The 18,903-nt window shown below is 38.2% G+C and overlaps 1 protein-coding gene across 2 annotated transcripts in view; it reads right to left on the bottom strand.

Moving 5' to 3' along the window:
• LOC128744593 (fructose-bisphosphate aldolase) overlaps nt 1-18,903 on the bottom strand; it is a 47,758-nt gene that overhangs the window by 19,452 nt on the left and 9,403 nt on the right. The window contains exons 3-6 of one of the 2 annotated variants that reach the window (XM_053841721.1): nt 18,072-18,315; nt 7,784-7,974; nt 7,273-7,701; nt 4,511-5,385 (exon numbers count right to left, since the gene is read on the bottom strand). In XM_053841721.1, coding sequence (XP_053697696.1) covers nt 5,290-5,385; nt 7,273-7,701; nt 7,784-7,974; nt 18,072-18,315 — 960 coding nt within the window. In that variant the 3' untranslated portion in view covers nt 4,511-5,289. Of the gene's footprint in view, nt 1-4,510; nt 5,386-7,272; nt 7,702-7,783; nt 7,975-18,071; nt 18,316-18,903 lie in introns of those variants that run through there. The other variant, XM_053841723.1, reaches the window with a different exon arrangement.

An 18,903-nucleotide genomic window follows, 5' to 3' on the forward strand; every position in this document is an offset into this window, starting at 1 on the left:
CACTAGAGGGTAGACTTAGAACTGGTATAGAAATTAGAGCTGAAAATGGACTTGAAATTGTACTTGACAAGACATTAAACTAGACTTAAATTTGGCCAAACCTTCGTGATTTTAGACATGACCTTGAAATGCGGTCAGGCATATATTAATATTTTTTGAAACGATGGTTCTACAATTGATCAAGGGACGGTAAGGGAAAGTAATGAAGAAGGATTTTTTGGGAATGGAGGGGAAACAGTGGAAAGGAAGGGGGGGGGGTAATAGGTAGCTACGCGTAACAAGTTGTCGTTGTGACTCCAACCGTACGTTGTGACTTAAATTTGGACTTATTAGAGGTTGAAGTTTTGCTTCATTTTGAACTGAAAATTGGATCGAAAACTGGATTTAAAATTAGACAAATTTAGAGTAATTGGACTGCAAATTTTATTTGGAATCAGACATAAAATTGGATTTAAAGGGGAATTGAATTGAATTGAAGTTTTCATTTGAAATTGGAATTGAATTAGACTTGAAAATAATTTGAAATAAAAGTTTAAATTGTGCTTGAAATTGGACATAAATTGGATTTAAATTGGGCTTGGGATTAGGTTTAGAATTATATTTGAAATTAGACTTGAAACTAGAATTCAAATTAAACTGGAAATCAGTTGACAAAATTCAAAAAAAAAATAGGAAGTAAATTAGATTGCAAATTAAAATTGCAATTTTACCTCAAACTGGACATGGACCCGAAATAAGACACGAAGTTTTTCTTCAAATTAGTATTGACATTTTGCGTTTTATTATTTCACATGTTTTTCCTCTGTTTCTCCGTTTTTTTTACTGTTCCAGCCCCGTTTTTCCAGTATTTATTCCGTAATTTCCCCTTTTGTGAATCGTTTTCTTGGTTGTTGTTCTATTTTTCTACCGTATTCCTCTACTTCCGCCTCATCCATAGTAACAATTCTAAAGGTTTTACTTGAGTTTTATAAAAGTTTTTTTGCAGTATTAATCGATGCCTCACAATATCTTTTATTATGGTTTACGCAGCACCAATAAGATTCAAGTCAAAACACACTTATAACTGGCTATAAAACCATAATAAAACGGTTAATAAACCAAATTTATTGTGGTTACTTAAATTACCACGATAAAACTAGTTGGTTGCATGTGGCGTAGCAATACAATATGACGCACCAATCAAAATGGTTCTTATTACGATTTCTTTTGAAACCACAATAAATCTGTTAGTTTTTTAGAGATATTAAAACGGTAACACCTTGACCAATCAGATTTATTGCTGCTATTATGAAGAATATTAGAGTTCAACACGGAAATCATTTTTTATGCGAAGCCATATTACCATATTCTAGTATTTTGTTTTAGCTCTCAAACAAAAACTCTTGAAAGCAAAGTGTTTTGCAAAAATAAAGTTATTATCAATAACTACCGATAACAATCGGTTTTCCTGTCACAGGAAGCAGCTAAAATGATCTTGCTGGTAATTATCATATGATTATGCAAGATAAAATTCAATGCACATATGCTGCAAACCATTGAAGACTGCTTAAAAATTCTATGGGATATTTTATGATGGTCACCATAAACCAAATCGGTCAAGATGATCTGTCACTAAAACTTTAACTTCTCTCTCTCTCCCTCTCTCTCTCTCTCTCTCTCTCTCTCTCTCTCTCTCTCTCTCTTTCTAAGCTTCATTTCCATTTTGATTTCTCTTAATTTAGTGTTTTAATTTTGTTTCGTATTCCTGTTCTTATCACGTTTTCCTAGTTTATCTGTCTTGTTTTTCCTTCCTCTGCCCGCTGTTTCGACTTTCTCTTTTCTTCTCCGTTTCTCGCTTTTTTGCACAATCCTGATTTTGCTTCGTTACACATCTAGCTTTTTTTTCGTTTTTTGTCATTTCTATCTCGATTCGACTTTTTGTTTTCTTTTTTACGGTCCCGGCTTCATTTTTTTCGCTTTTAACTCTTTTTCGTTTTTGTCTGTTCTATTTTGTCTCTTAATGTGTCCTACGTTCCCTAGTTTTCTGTCACTAGCTTTTATCCCTTTTGTAATGTTTTTTTTTCTCTCCATTTAATTTTCTTTTCTGTCCCGTTTTTCCTCTGTTTCTCCCCGAGCAGGTGCGAAGAGCAAAATAATATAAAAACAATATCAAACTGAAGTATAATGCAATATTTTGTTATTGAACAGCTATGGAGATACATTGATAACACATTTTGTTATTGAGTAGATATTTAAAACATTGGTTGTAAGTTGAGTTTTATAACTGATTTTGTTATAATATCTTATTATGACCTTAAAATGACATTTGATATATTTAATAAAATAAAAATTTTTGTTGATTAAAGAGATTTTAAATTATAAATATTTTATGAAATGCATTTGTTATTCAATACATTAATAATACTAAAATATGTTATTCCAAACTCTGAATACAGTTATGTTATTGCTTTGTTATTCAAATAACATAAGTAGTTATTCTTTTGGCCTTTAAGGAGCAAAATTTTGATGTTATTTTTTGTTATTTTACCAACTATGTCAGCCAAAAAAAGACCAAATTTTGATACGAGTTATTCGATTTCCATAACACATTGTGATATTATTTTGCTCTTCGCTCCTGCTCGGGTCGTTTCTCCATTTTCCTGTTCCTGTATTTTCACTTTTTCTTTTGCGCTTTTTGTACCCCTTTTTTCTCCTTGATGTCCCATTTTTTCCTCTTTGTTGTCCAGTTTATCCTCAAGTTCTTTCTCATTTTTTATGGTTTCACCTTTTTTCTTTCATTTTTTTCCTTTTCTCTTACGTTTGTCATCCTTTTCTATCTTCTCAGTCTTTTTGGCTTATTCCCTCACGTTTTCTCTCCCGTTTTCTTCTCTTTTCTCTTTATGTTCCATTTTTCCTCCCCCTATGTCAAAGTTTTTCTTTTTTTTATGTCAGTTTTTATTCTCCCTCTTCCGTGTTTTGTTTGTCTATCCCGTTTGTCCAGATTTTTTTAGTGGTTTTAACCCAAAGTGTCCAGATTTGGTCGCATTTTCTTTCCTGCTCTTCTCCTTTTTTTCTCCTCCCGTTTGCGTTTCCGTTTGCGTTTACTAACATTTGCATAAGAAACTGTTTGCTCTACGGTTCATGAGATATGAATTTTTGAATTACGTAAATATTCAGGAAAACTGAGTTTTAACTCAGGAACAACAACAACAACAACAAATATTATCATTTAAAAATTAGAAATTGACAAGCAAGAAAAAAATACTTCAAAAAAATTCAACTTAACAAAAGATATTTCTCCCACTTTTCTTTATAGTTGTTCACCATCACTTTGCATATAATTGGATCCTAAAATTGCAATGGCAATTGGATTTAAATTGGACTTGAAACTAGACTTGGAAATGGATTTGGAAATTGAAATCGGATATTAAATTACACTTGAAGTTGGACTTAAAAACAAGGTTGAAAATAAACTTGGCAATGGACATTAAATCATTAAATTAAACGTAAAGTAGGAATTGAAATTGGATATAAAATGAATTTGAGTTGCTACTTGAAAATGTATTTGGAATTGTACTTGAAATCGGTGTTGAAATTGCATGAAACTAGAATTGAATTTGAATTTTAAAAAAGGCTTGAGTATAAAGAAACGTTTTTAAGACTTGTCCCCCCAAGTAACGATTTGGGTTTTATTACACTCTAATGATGGCATTTAAGACCAAAACTGGTCTTGAAGACAACCATAAGAGTACAATAAAACTCACATTGTTGCTCGGGCCATCTTAATCGATGCAGACTTCACAGTTGGTTATTAGAATACAGAACAATTACGGGGCTAGTGGAACGATCCTCCTACTGACTGCATAAGCACCGTTCAGTCGAGATTCGAACATACGACGACCGGTTTGTTAGACCAGCATCGTACCTCGAAGTTAATCGGGTAATCGTGACTTGAATTTGAAATTGAGCTTAAAATAGTTTTGAAACTAAAACTTAATATAGAACTGAACTTGAAATTGGTCTTCAAATTGGAACTACGCAGTTATTTAAATTTGACAGAGGAGATGAGGCACGTGCCCCAGTGTGGTTTAACCTGGGCACACCAGTGATTTTGTGACATCTATTTCTCATTCCCTACGTTTGCCAGGAACCCAATTATTGAATTTGTTTTCCCGACCAATAACAAATTTCGTCACGAATATGAAAGGGTTTGTACCTGCAAGCTAGGTATATTGGTCGAGCTAAACATTTTCATCGACAGTTTTGGGTTTAGAAGTAGGTAGTGAGAATTTTTTGGTATGTATTAGTTTGAAATTCGATGCTAATTTATCCGTGTATACTTGAAAAGACATGAAGTTTTGGATGAATACTGAGTTTTGTTTTCTTTCCGCATGTCATCAAAGTTAAGCGTTTTATGTGATATATTTTTTCAGTGTATAAAATAGGGTTTGGTTTAGTGTCAGGAGCTTTTTCGAGGGGAAACACAAAAACTTGCTAGAAAATCTATGTACAAAGGGAGAAACATTCAAACAACATAAGCCAATTGCAGTTGGAAGCGTATATTTTTTGTACAAAATCATAAACTTGTTCAAGCTAAAATGCACTCAACCGATACTTTTGTCATCTATTGAACCGTCAACATTAAAGTAATCTATAGTTCTATAACACATATAACGGAAAAGAAAACCTTAAAAAAAGGGGAGAAGATTCAAGCAACGTATTCATACGTATCGGTTGCCAATTGACAGCAAATGGAATGCTTATGCGACCAGCTTCTGCATACTAGAACAGTTGCTTCAATCTCCTTTTGAGGGTATAGTAAGCAAAATTTAGAAGGTTAGGCACACAATACAGCTAACAACAAAAAGTGTTGAAATCATACTAAAAATGTGCAAAAGATCGTATCGTTTCAAGATTTAGTGTAAAAGCAAGGAAATCCTGCAATCTATTCTGTCGCAAATTGCTTGCATGAAGGTGTTAGTCTCATCTATACTTTTTCTATGTCTATCGTTTTGTTGTGAGGGCAGTGCACAGTTGGCTAAACCTGAAAACGATTGTGTGCTTTTGTGCGTTTGCGTGTTTGTGTGCGTGTGTGTTAGTGATATTGATAGAATCTTAGCAATAGAGTAAGTGCTATTAATAACATGTCCGCTCTTTGTTGTGCTTATTGTATTATTGTTGATTTTGCTGCTGCCGCTGCTGATGCCAATCAATGTGAGGTGTGTGAGGTGTAAAGATTTCTTTTGGAAGCTATCTCATAGCAGTCGGATTGATCGAGCACAATCTTGCCATTATTGTTGGCTACGTCTTTTAATAGGCATGCGCTTTCACAAACAGGCTAGCGTTGGCGGCATAGGAAGGAATAGAACCGGCCTCATACTTTGCTTGGCATGCCAGTCCGTTGGCCTAAATTTTGAAGGATTTTATTCGATCGGTTAGAAACAATAGTGTTAACACAAGAAAAAGCTTATTTAAAGTTAATATATGTGGTCGCTGAACCGGAAGAGGACATACGTGAATTGCTATGAACCATGATGTTAGTACAGTTTTACGCTTAAATAATGGGAAAAGACATTAAAAACAACTAAAACGTGTGAATTGATTATCAGATACCTAAATGTCAGAGTCATTGTTGTTGAAAATGGACTTCCAGGTGCGTCATATTGTCAACAAATTTTCAACGACGTCAAAAACACAGTTCCTTTAACTAGGTTTGATCGTTTGGGAAATACCGGTGATGCTGTGAGTCATTAACGTTGCCGAAGATCAGTTTCTGATTTGTTATTATGTCATCGTGTCACGCGAACGGGATCACGAGCTGAAATTCGACATTGACCGAGATTTTCGTGATGTTCTACTAAACTCATTGCAACAGGTAAAGCGGAGCACAGTAACTTGGAGCAAGTACATGGCTTCTCGGGTGCCAGATGCTTTCCTTAACCGTACAACCGGTAGGAGTCGAATGTCACGTCGCGTCACTGCACTGCCGTTGGAGGTTGTGGAGGGTGTAATGATATAATCTTGTCTCGTGCGGTCTCGAAAGGCACTATTATAGATCTGAGCAATATGAAAGGTGCATGCAAAAGGTGTAAAGTGTGGGAAGGAAGGAATCACGCGTCAGACAGCGATATAATGGTAAATGAAATGAAAACAAGACTAAATGGAAGATAAACACTGCAATTATGAGCGTCCAAGGTGTGTAATTTTTCATCCACCTCTCGACTGCAATTCATTGGCGACACCAACTGTAGAGTGCAAGCAGTGAGTGTTTGAAAACCGCAACCATATACAAGTGGATTATGATGATCTTTCACTGGGAGGAACGGTAGTTGAGACGATTAATGCATTCCATAAGAGTGACAACCTAGAGATCGTGATGTTAAGTGGATGAATAATTATTAGCCCCGTACCGCTACTGACAGGCGAAACTGAGGCTGGTATTGTGATCCGACAGCGCGCGGTTTTGAATCGTTGAGAGCTTTAAATTTGTCCATTTTTACAACTACTTATTTTTGCAAATCTATTGTTCATCAAAAGCTCGAATTAAAAAAAAGTTATCTTTATCATCAATTCTTGTCATTTAAAATGCTATTTATAATCTCACTGCGGATGATTTCCAATCGTTTACAGTGTACGACCATTATATCTCGGCTTTTGTTTGCCGAGCTCCGTTTATTGTAATTCAATTTATTTTTCTCCTTTCGAACAATACGCAAACTGACATTGAACCAAATCAACACTGTGCCTTATAGCTGCCGGCGGCGGCGTCGGCGGTGGAAAGCTAAGCGCTCCACATGTAACGAGACCATCTTTTGTGCTTTCTTTTTTTTCCAGCATCCATCAACAATAAGACAATGCCGGCAATCGGGACCATCGTCGTCGCACGCGCCAGGAAATAACGACCAATCTCGGGGAAAACAGTTCCCCGAAGGACAGATCGGATTTCCTAGCAGTTAGTCAATAGTGGAAAAATTCATCTCTCTGGAATATGCCGCTCGTTCTGTTTATATGGAAGGTGGGGGTAGGAAAAGAGTTATTTTCCATTCAGTGATTGCATTCTCATCATCACCCTGTCATAATAAATGCAATCAGACTACAAAGAAAAATGACGCCAGAGTGATTGATTGCGACGCGCTGTCGGATTAAACAATACCGTCAATGTGACACACAATGCGAATCCGCCGCGAGGTCAAAGGGAAATAAAACATAGTTCCGTTCGCAGAGAGAGAATGTGAGGTCATGGTTTGTTACATGTGATGCAAATATACATTTCGCAAAAGAACCAACACTCACCTTGGCGCGCTTGATGAGCTCGTCCTGACCAGCCTTGATGTTCTCCTTCTTACCACCCCAGGCTCGCAGTACCGAAGCTTGCAGGGCACGTCCATACGAGAAGGTAAGAGCCCACGGTCTCAGTAGCGGTACCTGGTTGATGGCGTTCAGATTGACGGAAGCTTCCTCCTCGGACTGTCCTCCCGACAGGAAGGTAACTCCGGGCACGGCAGCCGGAACGGTGCGACGCAGAGCCAACACGGTGGCCAAAGCGATGTCCTGAGCTGATGGCTTGTTCGGGCAGCTCTGGCCAGCGGTAACCATGTTGGGCTTCAGCAGAGTACCCTCCAAGAAGACGTGGTGATCGTTCAGCGCCTTGTACACGGCGGCCAGCACGGTTTCGGTAACCTTCTGGCAACGCTGCAGATCATGGTCACCGTCGGGAAGGATCTATTAAAAGCAAATAAAAAACAAAAATGCACCAATATAAGTCAGTTATTGCTTTTTTGAATTGGCTGGCAAAGTGACAAACCTCAGGCTCGACGATCGGGACAATTCGCTGTGATTGACAGATGGAAGCGTAGCGAGCCAATACGTTAGCATTCTCCAGGATTGACTGATAGCTAGGGGTGTTCTTGCCGATCTTCAGAACGCAACGCCACTTGGCGAAATCACAACCGTCCTTCTTGTACTGAGCACAGCGTGCACCCAGATCGTCCAGACCTGCAGCAAAAAATAAAAAAAATAGACATTTAATTTGCTTAATTATTCGCAAACAGTCACAATTCAATAACGGTTATCAAGTTCGAGAGCTGAGGTATGCCTAGAGAGGATTCACCACTGTATGGCGCATTATTTTTATTTATATTTTCATTGAGTAAACATTAGAAACAGATGGCGCGGTGCGCTTTATGGTGTCCCCTAGAAAATATCTACAACCGATACCAATTTGTTAAATGTTGGAATTGAAGCAGCCGGGACGAGTGGGCGCCTTTGTTGGAGAAAACACAGCGCACTGATGCGGCACATCTGAAGTGACACTCGTGGCAAGTGTCAGTAATGATGGAAGTGGCGCACACCAGTAGTCGTCGTTTCCGAGTTTATCCGTTTGCATATTTATTGTTCCGCCCTCATTGGAGGCGAACCCGCTCATTTGCGGGCCGGTAAAGGATATATGAGGTGTTTAGATGCTGCCTATCAGCAGAACACAGGTACAAGTCGCATAAACTACGGTTATTTATCGATGGTTTGAGCAAACAACACACTTCAATTCGGTTCCGTGGCGTGCGAGATACTTTTTTTTGTGGTGGATGGGTACCGGTAGCGGCATATCCTTAAGCTCAATACGGTTACAAGGCAAATATGATGGCGCGTGGGTGAATGTGTGGATGTCAGTGATCTATGGTGTTATAATTGCAACCGACGATGGCGTTAATGCGATGTAAATTGGTGGGTGCACTAGATTATGACTGCTTCTTGCGGGGTGGTAATTGAGTATACCTTCGCTGTTTATTAAATCAATCAGAAGTAATGAGTTTGCTTTTATGCAGAGAGAGCTGAGACGTCTGAGCTCAAATACAACCTAAATGGCTTGACGATCAAAAGACTCAATAATTAAAGAAGTCTTCATTTAAATAATATTACTCATCCATTGTGCTTGGTGTATCACAGGAATAATTCTAGATAATTTTTCAAACGATAGCCATTCACCTATTCAATTGTGTGGGCTCGTTCATAAGGAGGTTATGAAATATTTATAATGCATTTGAATTTACACTAAATGCATTTTAACCTCTTGCAGTAGAATGTAAGAGGCTTTAAGTTTGACTCTTCATGTAAGAGTAGCAGAATATGACCAATTCATTTTGTCGCGATATGCCTATTTTAACGGTCGTTCTGGTATAATAAGGGGTAGTTCCCCCTACTGGTAAATATATTGACTCTGGACATACTTTCCTAGCAAAGCGGAATATCCACCATTTAGCAACTAGCTGTTTCAAAATATTGACAAAATAAGGTTCCCCGAGTGAATCGTCACGTTTTGACTCGTTAGATGAAAAAAAAACTTCATGGGAGTTCGCGGAGATTGGGACACATGGAACGGCTGCGAAGGTGCATATGAATACGCTATTTGTATGCGGAACATGTTGAGAGCTCATGTACCATATTACCGTAGGCCATAGACGTACCTTTCAGCACCTTTTTCGAAGCGTGTCATGAATTTCTCCACACTTGTCGCAACATACCTTAGTGCAGAACAAAGTGGACAGCAGAGTCCAGCATCTGGATATCCGAATTATTGAATCGGCCAGTGCCAAAGTCTGGACGATCCTTGACGGTCAGACTAGGATCACTGACCGCACCGCCAATCTTCACTATGAGAGCACCAATGCAAACGTGAAACTCTCGCGCTAAAAAGTTACAAACAGCAAACTCGATTGCTGGTTTTAGGTGCGACAAAAATTTTCGTACCTCACATTTAGGCTGAACACTAGCTCCATCTATGATCGATATTCCCAAATATCAAATAGCAACAAAAGTATCCCTCAAACTAGTAAGTATTTTTTACGGGGTATTTCCCTTCTTTCGTTAAAAACCGCCACTTTGCCAAAACGGAGACATTCCCAACTAAGCTCAAATTTGAAATGACGGTTTAATCGGTGCGAAGAATGGAAAACGAGTGAATGAATGAACTTTGATATTTTCAGTCACAGCTGAATATTACTTGGTCAGATTTCTAAACAGTTGCGCTAACGACGCTGATATTCCTTACTAATGCATATTTTCGTCATTGATGCATTTTCAATACAACAATTATGATATTATTGGTAGTTAGACTACGTCATTTAAAACTAAGGCTTGGTTTGCTAAAGCAGCAATTTTCTAAAATCTAACACCACTTTAGGCCCAGCTGGAAGACGCTTGTTTTTGTAGTTGCGCTACCTCGTTTTTAAAGCTTTTTATAGACGGTGGGTTTGTTGAATAGAACAGGGGCCCTATTCTTACAGTCACCTCACCTAAATTTTTTAGGTGAGAGCACAATTTGCGATTCTCAGAGTCACCTAGGTGATATACGATGGAAATCTCACCAAGTAGTGCGATGGGTATAATGGACGCTAGGCATAATTTACAAAATTTCGCTTTCCTACAAAAACGCACTTGAGTCAATCATCGCTGCATCACAATACAATGAGAACCAAGGCCGCCCATTTAATATAAATTCATTTGGCTTAATGCTGCTGGATTACCTACGAATGGCCGAAACACAAATGGCCGGTCGTTTGTCATAAAAACGTCGGCATAAATATTAGGAATCATTTGGCAGAAAAACATGGCATAACGACCGACTTTTTGGTATAATTCCGTGAAAAATGCATTATGTCTTTTCACAGACGATTCCTTGCGAGACGTGCGTAAACCATGAGGATTGCCGACGACCCGCCATCAGAAGTGCCAGCCACTACCAGGGCAGCCCCCTCACAGAAATCACATCTGTCTAGGTTTATTCGCTTTTCAAAGTCTACCGACTATTGTTAATTTGCCCCCCTACAGAAATCACCTCTATTTAGGTGCACGTATTTTCCTAGATTTACTGGGTAGTAGGGGCTATCTGTTAGTTGAGCAGAACGAGCTGTAGCGAGTAAGGACAGTATACACCCAATATTTGAGCAGGTCGAAGGCAGCAAATATTTTCGGTGATATTCGTTCAGTCGTGATGTTTCGGCCAATCGAATGCAATCTGATTCAGACTATATGCAAAGTACTTTTAAACTGAGTTGGATAGACCGCTTGCAAGGTAACGACAGATTTTCTATCGTCCCAATACATCTACAGTACATCGCAGTGGTCTTGCTATTAAAAACAAAAAGATTGTTCATTATGCTAACCATCCATTTTACCTAACATTCATTATGCCTAGCTCTTATTGTAGCTTTCGACTGAGTATCTTTGCAGAGTTATGTTTTCAGCTTTGCAGTCAAATTGCTGATAAAAACGAAGGTTTTTCTTCTACTTCCAACGTTTCGATTTGTAGTAAATTTATCGTTTTCGTCTAGTGGCTCTATTCAGTTGAGCATTAACGGCCACTTTTTTAAACCACAGTTAGTTTTGGGTAAAGGTAGCGCATAGTACCAAATTTCAGATTTAAAAAAGTTTTTTTAACTTTTTAAAGAAGTGACCGTTAATGCTCAACTGAACTGAATAGAGTCACTAGACGAAAAACGATAATTTTCTAATCCTTGAAAAAGATGTAATACAAATCGAAACGTCGGAAGTAGAAGAAAAACGTTCGTTTTTATCAGCAATTTGACTGCAAAGCCGAAAAACATAACTCATCATGCCTAACGTTAGTTTGCCTAACGTTAGTATGCCTAACGTCCTTATGCCTAATGCGGTACACTCGGTTCATACGCCTATGCCGCTCTCCGCTTTCTGCTTGAACTCCTTCAAAATAGTCCGCAATACCTTTTGTTCAAATACGGCATGTACATGTATGTCTTTCGTAAGCAAAGTTATAGTCTCAACTGCGGCGACGTATGCTCCTTGATCGGAGCATTTCCAGTTAATCGCCGTCAATAATCACTGTCCGTGCGAGGCGAATGTTGTTTGCTCTGGAGTTTCTACTTAAAATATATTTTATTTTTGACGCATTGATTTGTAACTCAATCCTCCTATAGCGTAAGTTTTTAGTCTGGTGAAAATTACCTCCACCGTCCTTAGGTTTACCAAGTAATGGCAAGTAATTCCAAGTAAAGTACCAAGTTGGCTGCTTTAGACGAAGATCGTTCTCATTTTGATGCCCGCTGGCCAGATCACTGCGGGCCTTCGATTGCGATGTTAAATAACATACAAGACCATCTACCCGCTTGCCGCAACCCACTGCGCGATTTAAAAGCACTCAACAGTTCCTCCGAAATACACAATCAGTGCAACATCAGTCGCTCCAGGGTAGCTATGCCCAGCCGCACCAGTTTCTCTGGAAAACTTGTCGCGGGCATTATCTGCCATAACTTTTCACGTTCGACTGTATGTTGCCGTGAAATCTACGACAATAGCTGGTTCTAGCAGTAAGTGCTAGTCGATTTCGAAACATCCAAAATATCGTGAACTAAACTTAGACATCAATGTAAACAAACGTTTATAAAGTTTTTGTCCCCCCTCCTGGAAATTGGCTTGAAAAATCGGGGGGCAAAAAAATAATTTGAAGGATATGAATCAAATTTTTTTTATAAAATCAATTGTCTGTGGGCTCTATAGTCTGAAAAACTTGAAAAATGAGTGTACGAGTTGAGTTAACGCTTCTAACACGAAACAGAAATGGAAATTCGAACAATGAAATTTCCGAAAATCGTCCAAAAAATTTTCTTTCATTTTTGTCTTTTTCCCGTAGATTTTTGCATAGAAAATAATAACGTATACCTATATTATAAGCACAGAGAACAAATATCCATTGAGGAACAAATTTTTCGGGAATTCTTGGATAAAATTTCAAATTAAAATCACCTAATATGCTAGCGACACCACCACTACAGTTTCCCAACTAAATGATTCATTTGATTTGCACACTGACAATCTTTGGCTCCTCTGGCGCTAGTATATATGGACTATATGCGGTATGCTAGCGCCAGAAGCTAGCTGTTGTGAGTTTAGTGTAGAATTTCATGCGCCTTTAGCGACACCATCACTATAGTCTCCCAACTAATTTGACATAAGTTTTATCTAAGTGGGGACCTTTCGCTGGGATGTCTGTTCTCTGTATTATAAGCAAGAATAGATTCGGTTTTCACGTTTAAACTTTAAATAAAAACGCTTAAAACCCATGTTTTTTTTGCTCGATTAAAAAATTCAGTTTGTTTTTTTTCGCCCCCCCTCCCCCCCCCCTATTCAGTGGCCGAACACCGGAAGGACAAAAACTTTATAAAATATTTGTAATGGCCTAAGATGATACAATAACTACTCAGTGATCAGTTGGACATCGGCGCTCGTCTTGATGGTAGGCATATGATGCCTGAAACCGGTCGACGTATAAGTTAGCAGTAATTTGTTTTATTTTAACATTTTGTAAGAGTTAGAAGTGTCTTATCCGCGATTGCGTCTAGTGGTTCTTAGATATTATTTAAATATTATATTTTCATATAAAATAAACCTAATTTCGGTCTCCTGGGATAGCATTTCTTTTCCACATGGGGCATATTAAATAACCTGGAATTTAGACGTAGTTGATAAATTATTCCTAACACTTTCATTCTACAATACTAACTGTTCGAAAACAAATTTATTCTTCGTTTGGTTTGGCAATCAGTGACAACTGTCAAAGGTTTCTCGTTGGTTTTGCATTTTGATTTATGGCTGTTCAGGAATAAACGAACTGGGGCGCATTGCCCTATTGCCCAGCTGGGGCACATTATACACAAGTCCCCTACCAAGCGCTGGCAATGATTGCGTAACGAACGATTCATGACCACGGTATTTGGGATTGTTATGGTTTGAATCCAGAGGATGTTAAACTGTTTAACATGGCGACTCGTCCGCATGTTCAACCTATTCATAGGACAGGTAACAAAATTCAGTCGGATAAAAATATTTTAGTCACTCGTTCAGGATTTCGATTGCACCGACACACACGCAATACGAATTTTATGTAGTCATGTTTTTTTATCAGAATGCTCGTTATGTCATTGTCGCACCCGGTATGAAATTTCTCATTAGCTGGCTGGTTCAGGGATTTGACTGAACAACTTACAATGTCATATTCCTATGGTCTGCGCTTCGATTCCATTTTATTTGGCTACGAAGTTATCAATTGTTATTTAAAAATCCGTGCGCTACTGATCCAGGTGCCAAAATAGAACCGCATCGTAACGGATGATGAACACTGGATTAATTATAGCAATAGAGTAAGGAGGGGTAAAAGTGCGATGCGGGTTAAAGTGCGATTCAGTGATTTATCGGTGCAGATTCCAAGTAAATTTTCTACATTGGCATGGATGGGTGACTACTTTGACAGCTTGAGTCTAACGTAAACTTTGGTTGCTTACGAAGCATAGTTGCTGAGTTATGTGCAAATGTTATTTTAAGGCGGTTTTGATGTAATTTTTCGTAATACGGCAAATACGTGCAAATGTTATTTTAAGGCGGTTTTGATGTAATTTTTCGTTATACGGCAAATACGATATCAACAGGAGGATATTACTTGTTGAAAATTTGTAGCAGCGTTTTACATCACTCACATATCTGTTTTAAAAATACGGCGAAAATAATTTACAAAATATATTTCGCTTTTCCGTAATTTAATCTAACCCCGTCAAGCGCGTAGCGGGGTAAAAGTTCGATTCACGGACGGGGCAAAAGTGCGATTCATGGACGAGGCAAAAATGTATAGCTAATTATATACAGCTTTAGGCACTATATTACAGATACTAGAAATGAAAGATCTGCAGAAAACTGTGTGCTCTACAGATGTTGGCCGAAGAAAAACAATGTGTTTCCGCTGATGAAACAAAAACCAAACGTTTGGAAAAGTTTCGATTTAACGGAGGCTGCAATACAGCAGCGCAAAATAAAAAAAGGTGCAAATTGAGAATATTCCTTACCGAAACAAACAACGCAGATTGAAAATAATATGGTTTTGTTAGCTACTGCTGGGCTAATTTCATGGATTCTAGTTTCGAACTTTTGCCCCACGGTATTCGCACTTTTGTCCCGCTAGTGGGGTAAAGTGCGAATCTGCACTTGATCAGAAGAAAGAAGAATTTATTTTGCATAACACTATTACCGCAGATGATTTGTAGTTGAATGTGAAGGCATTGAGTTACTGCATCACTATAAAATATATTATGTTGTTGTCCTTCTTTATATCATAATTATAATAGACCGTTGTGTTTGTATTAAAAGATGTGGCTTTTCGGTCTCGGGTTTCTTACGAAAACTTTATTTTACGTTTTCGGCTGACGTTTCGAAGGTCTATGCCTTCATCCTCGGAGCAACTATTGTTATAAAACATTACAATTATTTAAACAATCTTCGTCATTACACATACAATTACTTACAACGTTAACAAATGTTTTCTTAGTAAAGTGTTTCTTTATATCTCACGAAAATTGATGACAACTTCAAACATCGCACTTATGCCCCGCCCTACTCTACAATGAAAGGAAAGTCATGGGGACGGGACTGGCCCGGTACTGGTAGCACACATCAGAATCAAACTTGAAACTAATGAAAAAAAGAGATCGACTTGATGGAAGGATACTCGCAAGTTTTCAGGAACGTCAGCAGCCGGGTCATCAACTACAAGTAGAAGCCACGAAAACTACTTTCGGCGTGCGGGTTCTTGTAAGCCTGTGTTTACGAACGTTAGTTCTCCCTCCGTTAAATGTTCAGTGCAATTTTGCCCGGTGAAGAAAAACTGACACAAAGAGGCTCCCTGATTTCTTCATAGCGAAAAGTGCAATGGAGTATGAGACACATTCCAGCGTTACGGGACCCAGTAAACATTTTCGTACGTATATCAAAGTAACAAATATGTTATATGTATCGATATATATCTAGAAAAATCGCATTCGATGCACGAAACCAGCATATGCGTACTGTTTTGGAGGCGATATACGTACTACAAATTATATAAAAAACAATTCACATTCATAAGTATTTGTATACGATGAAATCCGACTCAACATGATTAGTTCCATAATGCTATACAATTCTGTGACGAAAATCGTATGTGAATCTGTTATATCATTTTGTACGAATAAATGTAAACTAGGGTGAGTTTTATTAAGCTTTATGTACGATTTCGAGTTTGTTTAGCTATATTTAAGATGATTTTCATACATTATTATACGATTTGTGGTTTGCTGGGGACACCATGCCCACCCCGCCAATCAGTTCCTATTGAACCAAATCCCTGGCATAGAACTGAAAAGCAAAGTTATTTTTAGTCACCAATTTTACAAGCTATTTGCCAAAAATTTGGTTAGACAAGAGCCTATTTACACAATTAAAATGATTGCTAATTGTGTCCCGTAACGCTGGAATGTGTCATAAGCAACTTCGAATCAGGCCCCAAGCATCTACAATAAAAATGCAGTGTAATTTAGTGCAACAGAGTTTCTCACGGAATAAAATCCCATTTTAGGTTGTTTAAAATTAGTCTCAAGTTTGAGAACACGGTGACAACAAATGAGAGGTAATAATAAAACAAGCGTTAATGAGAAAGATACAGGCTAAACTTATACGGCAAATTCGTTTGAAATATTGCCGTGGGTGTTATTTAAAGACAATGCTACCTACATGAAAACGAAATTCGTTTTTGCCAACGCTAAATGTTAAGAACCCTTGTGATCAGAACACTTTGATGCAAGGGAAATCATTGAATGGAAATCATACACGATCACAATTTTTTAATCTTCACACATTCTCGTATGTAACTTTGAATATGCTGAGTTAACTTAAACTGAGTTAACTTAAACTGAGTTAACTTAGGATTGTGTACTCAATTTCACAGATTATTCAGAAGAAATTCAACAAACTAAATAGAATTATATAATAATCATTTTTGAACCACACGTCCAGGTTTGTCTACTTCAGCTGTTCGAATAAATATGAAACAAAACTTATGATTAAGCTGAGGAACACGAGCCAACCGAGTCAATTTAAAATTTTACAATTTAATTACTGTGCTGTGCTGTGCCAATGGCATCGGAAACGAGTAAACGGACTGTCCATTCCAGTGGGTTCTATGCATAGTTCCAATATAGCACAAAGTGATAAATAACTTTCACTTTGTTTTATGTATGACCCCTGCTTAGTTGTCAATAAATTAGACAACTTTGCCAGTAATGGTCTTTTCAAACGATCGGAAACCAATTCAGATAGTTTGGTTCTATTATCTCGCCAGGAGAGCCACATAAAAGTAATCGGCATCCTCTAAAAACCCGTGTTTCCCTGCTGCAGCTATACCACGTTCTGCAAAGTGCATTCCAAGGACGGTAAAATCTTTTTGTGAGAAGATTAAAAGTTCGATTTCTATGCTTCTGTTTGTTCGCTGCCGCACAGTTCCGATCCATTTCGATGAATTTTATTGCATGTTCTGCCAAGGTGCCCGATGAAAGCGAGGACAATAAAGAACTCTACTCAAAGCTATGCAAGCAGAAAGCTTTTGTTGCTCATCTCTTTTGTGATGAATAGTTTTGTCTGTTTTCTGATATATAAGACGGCCAACAAAGGAGCACATTGAACCGACTTTTCAACGATAACGTTAAATGGCCCCACTAATTGATTTGTGCTCAGAATGATAGTCGATACTGCAAGGCTAATCATTTATACCATATTTCTCCTAGACAGTATAAATGGTTTTCCACTGCTATCTTTATTTCAACAAGCTTTCATATTTGGATCAACTGGCAAAACTATGGTATAAATTGATGAGCACCGACTGATCTAAAATTACGAATATCTTACTTCAGACTGTTGCTTGCGTGCTGCGAATCTATTTTATCCAACTGACCTGGATTTGAGAACAATAATTCCTGCTCTATTCCCGGTTGCTCTACAATTGAAAACAGAACAGGAAGTGGCTACTATTGGCCGCATTGGTTGATATTAATGTCGTGACTGACGTGGTAACTGACTGGAAAGCATTTCCCTCGATTCTGCTTTATTCAGTTCAGTGAATCACACTTTACGTAACCCAATTAAATTTTCCTCTTCAGTCCAACGCCCCAGCACTATTAATTAGAGTGAATCCTTGCATTTCCTCGCCCAACAGAAAGCTTAATATAGAAGTCATATGATAGAGTTCGATATACTGCCGGACTTACCCTGAGTGGTGCATTCGCCTTCCGAGCCGTACAGATCGACGACACCCTTGTCGACTTTGATACCGGCCAGGATTCCCTTCTTCTTCAACAGCTCGGCCAGCGGGGTACCGTCGTCGGCCTTCTGGTACAGTGTCTCGTGGAACAGGATGACACCGGAGATGTTGTTCGAGATTTGATTGTCGGCGGTGAACAGCAGCTGACGGTACTGGCGGCGGTTGTCCTCGTTGTTCTCTACGCCGATATCCTACAGTGAAAAGAAACGAATGAAAAACGGCAAACCAGAGTTTAGTGCAGTGATTGGATTATAATCTGATTTTGATTTATCGCAACACGATAAACGGTTCATCGTATTCTTATGTCGGATAAGAAGAAGCGAGATGTACGAACATCGGATGTAAACATGTGTATAAACAAGCTTTAATATTAAAGCTGGGAGATAGAAAATGTTGTGCTTGGATTGAAAAAATCGTATTTGTTTTTTGTTTTGTCTGGAAACATTTCCCTCTGTATGCAAATTTTATGGAAAAGAAACACAAACTGGAACGCAAAGTGTTTCTTGTCGGAAAATGCGATTGTTGAATAGAAAACAAAATATACTTTAATTGGCAAAAGCTGGATCGATTAAACCTGTCATTGGACCAGAACCATTCTGTGGGGCCTCAACGTGTACCCTCAGAATGGAATTGAGTAACTGGGCAAAATCAATGATAAATGACATATGGAAAAATAATTTAACAGCTCGCCAATCAAAGCGATTTATATCACCTGACAAAACAGTAACTCAGAGACTTCTTAGTCTATCTAAAAAGATTTACGTACTTTCTGTGGCCTG

Source organism: Sabethes cyaneus, chromosome 3, assembly GCF_943734655.1.
Source record: "Sabethes cyaneus chromosome 3, idSabCyanKW18_F2, whole genome shotgun sequence".
Classification (NCBI taxonomy): domain Eukaryota; kingdom Metazoa; phylum Arthropoda; class Insecta; order Diptera; family Culicidae; genus Sabethes; species Sabethes cyaneus.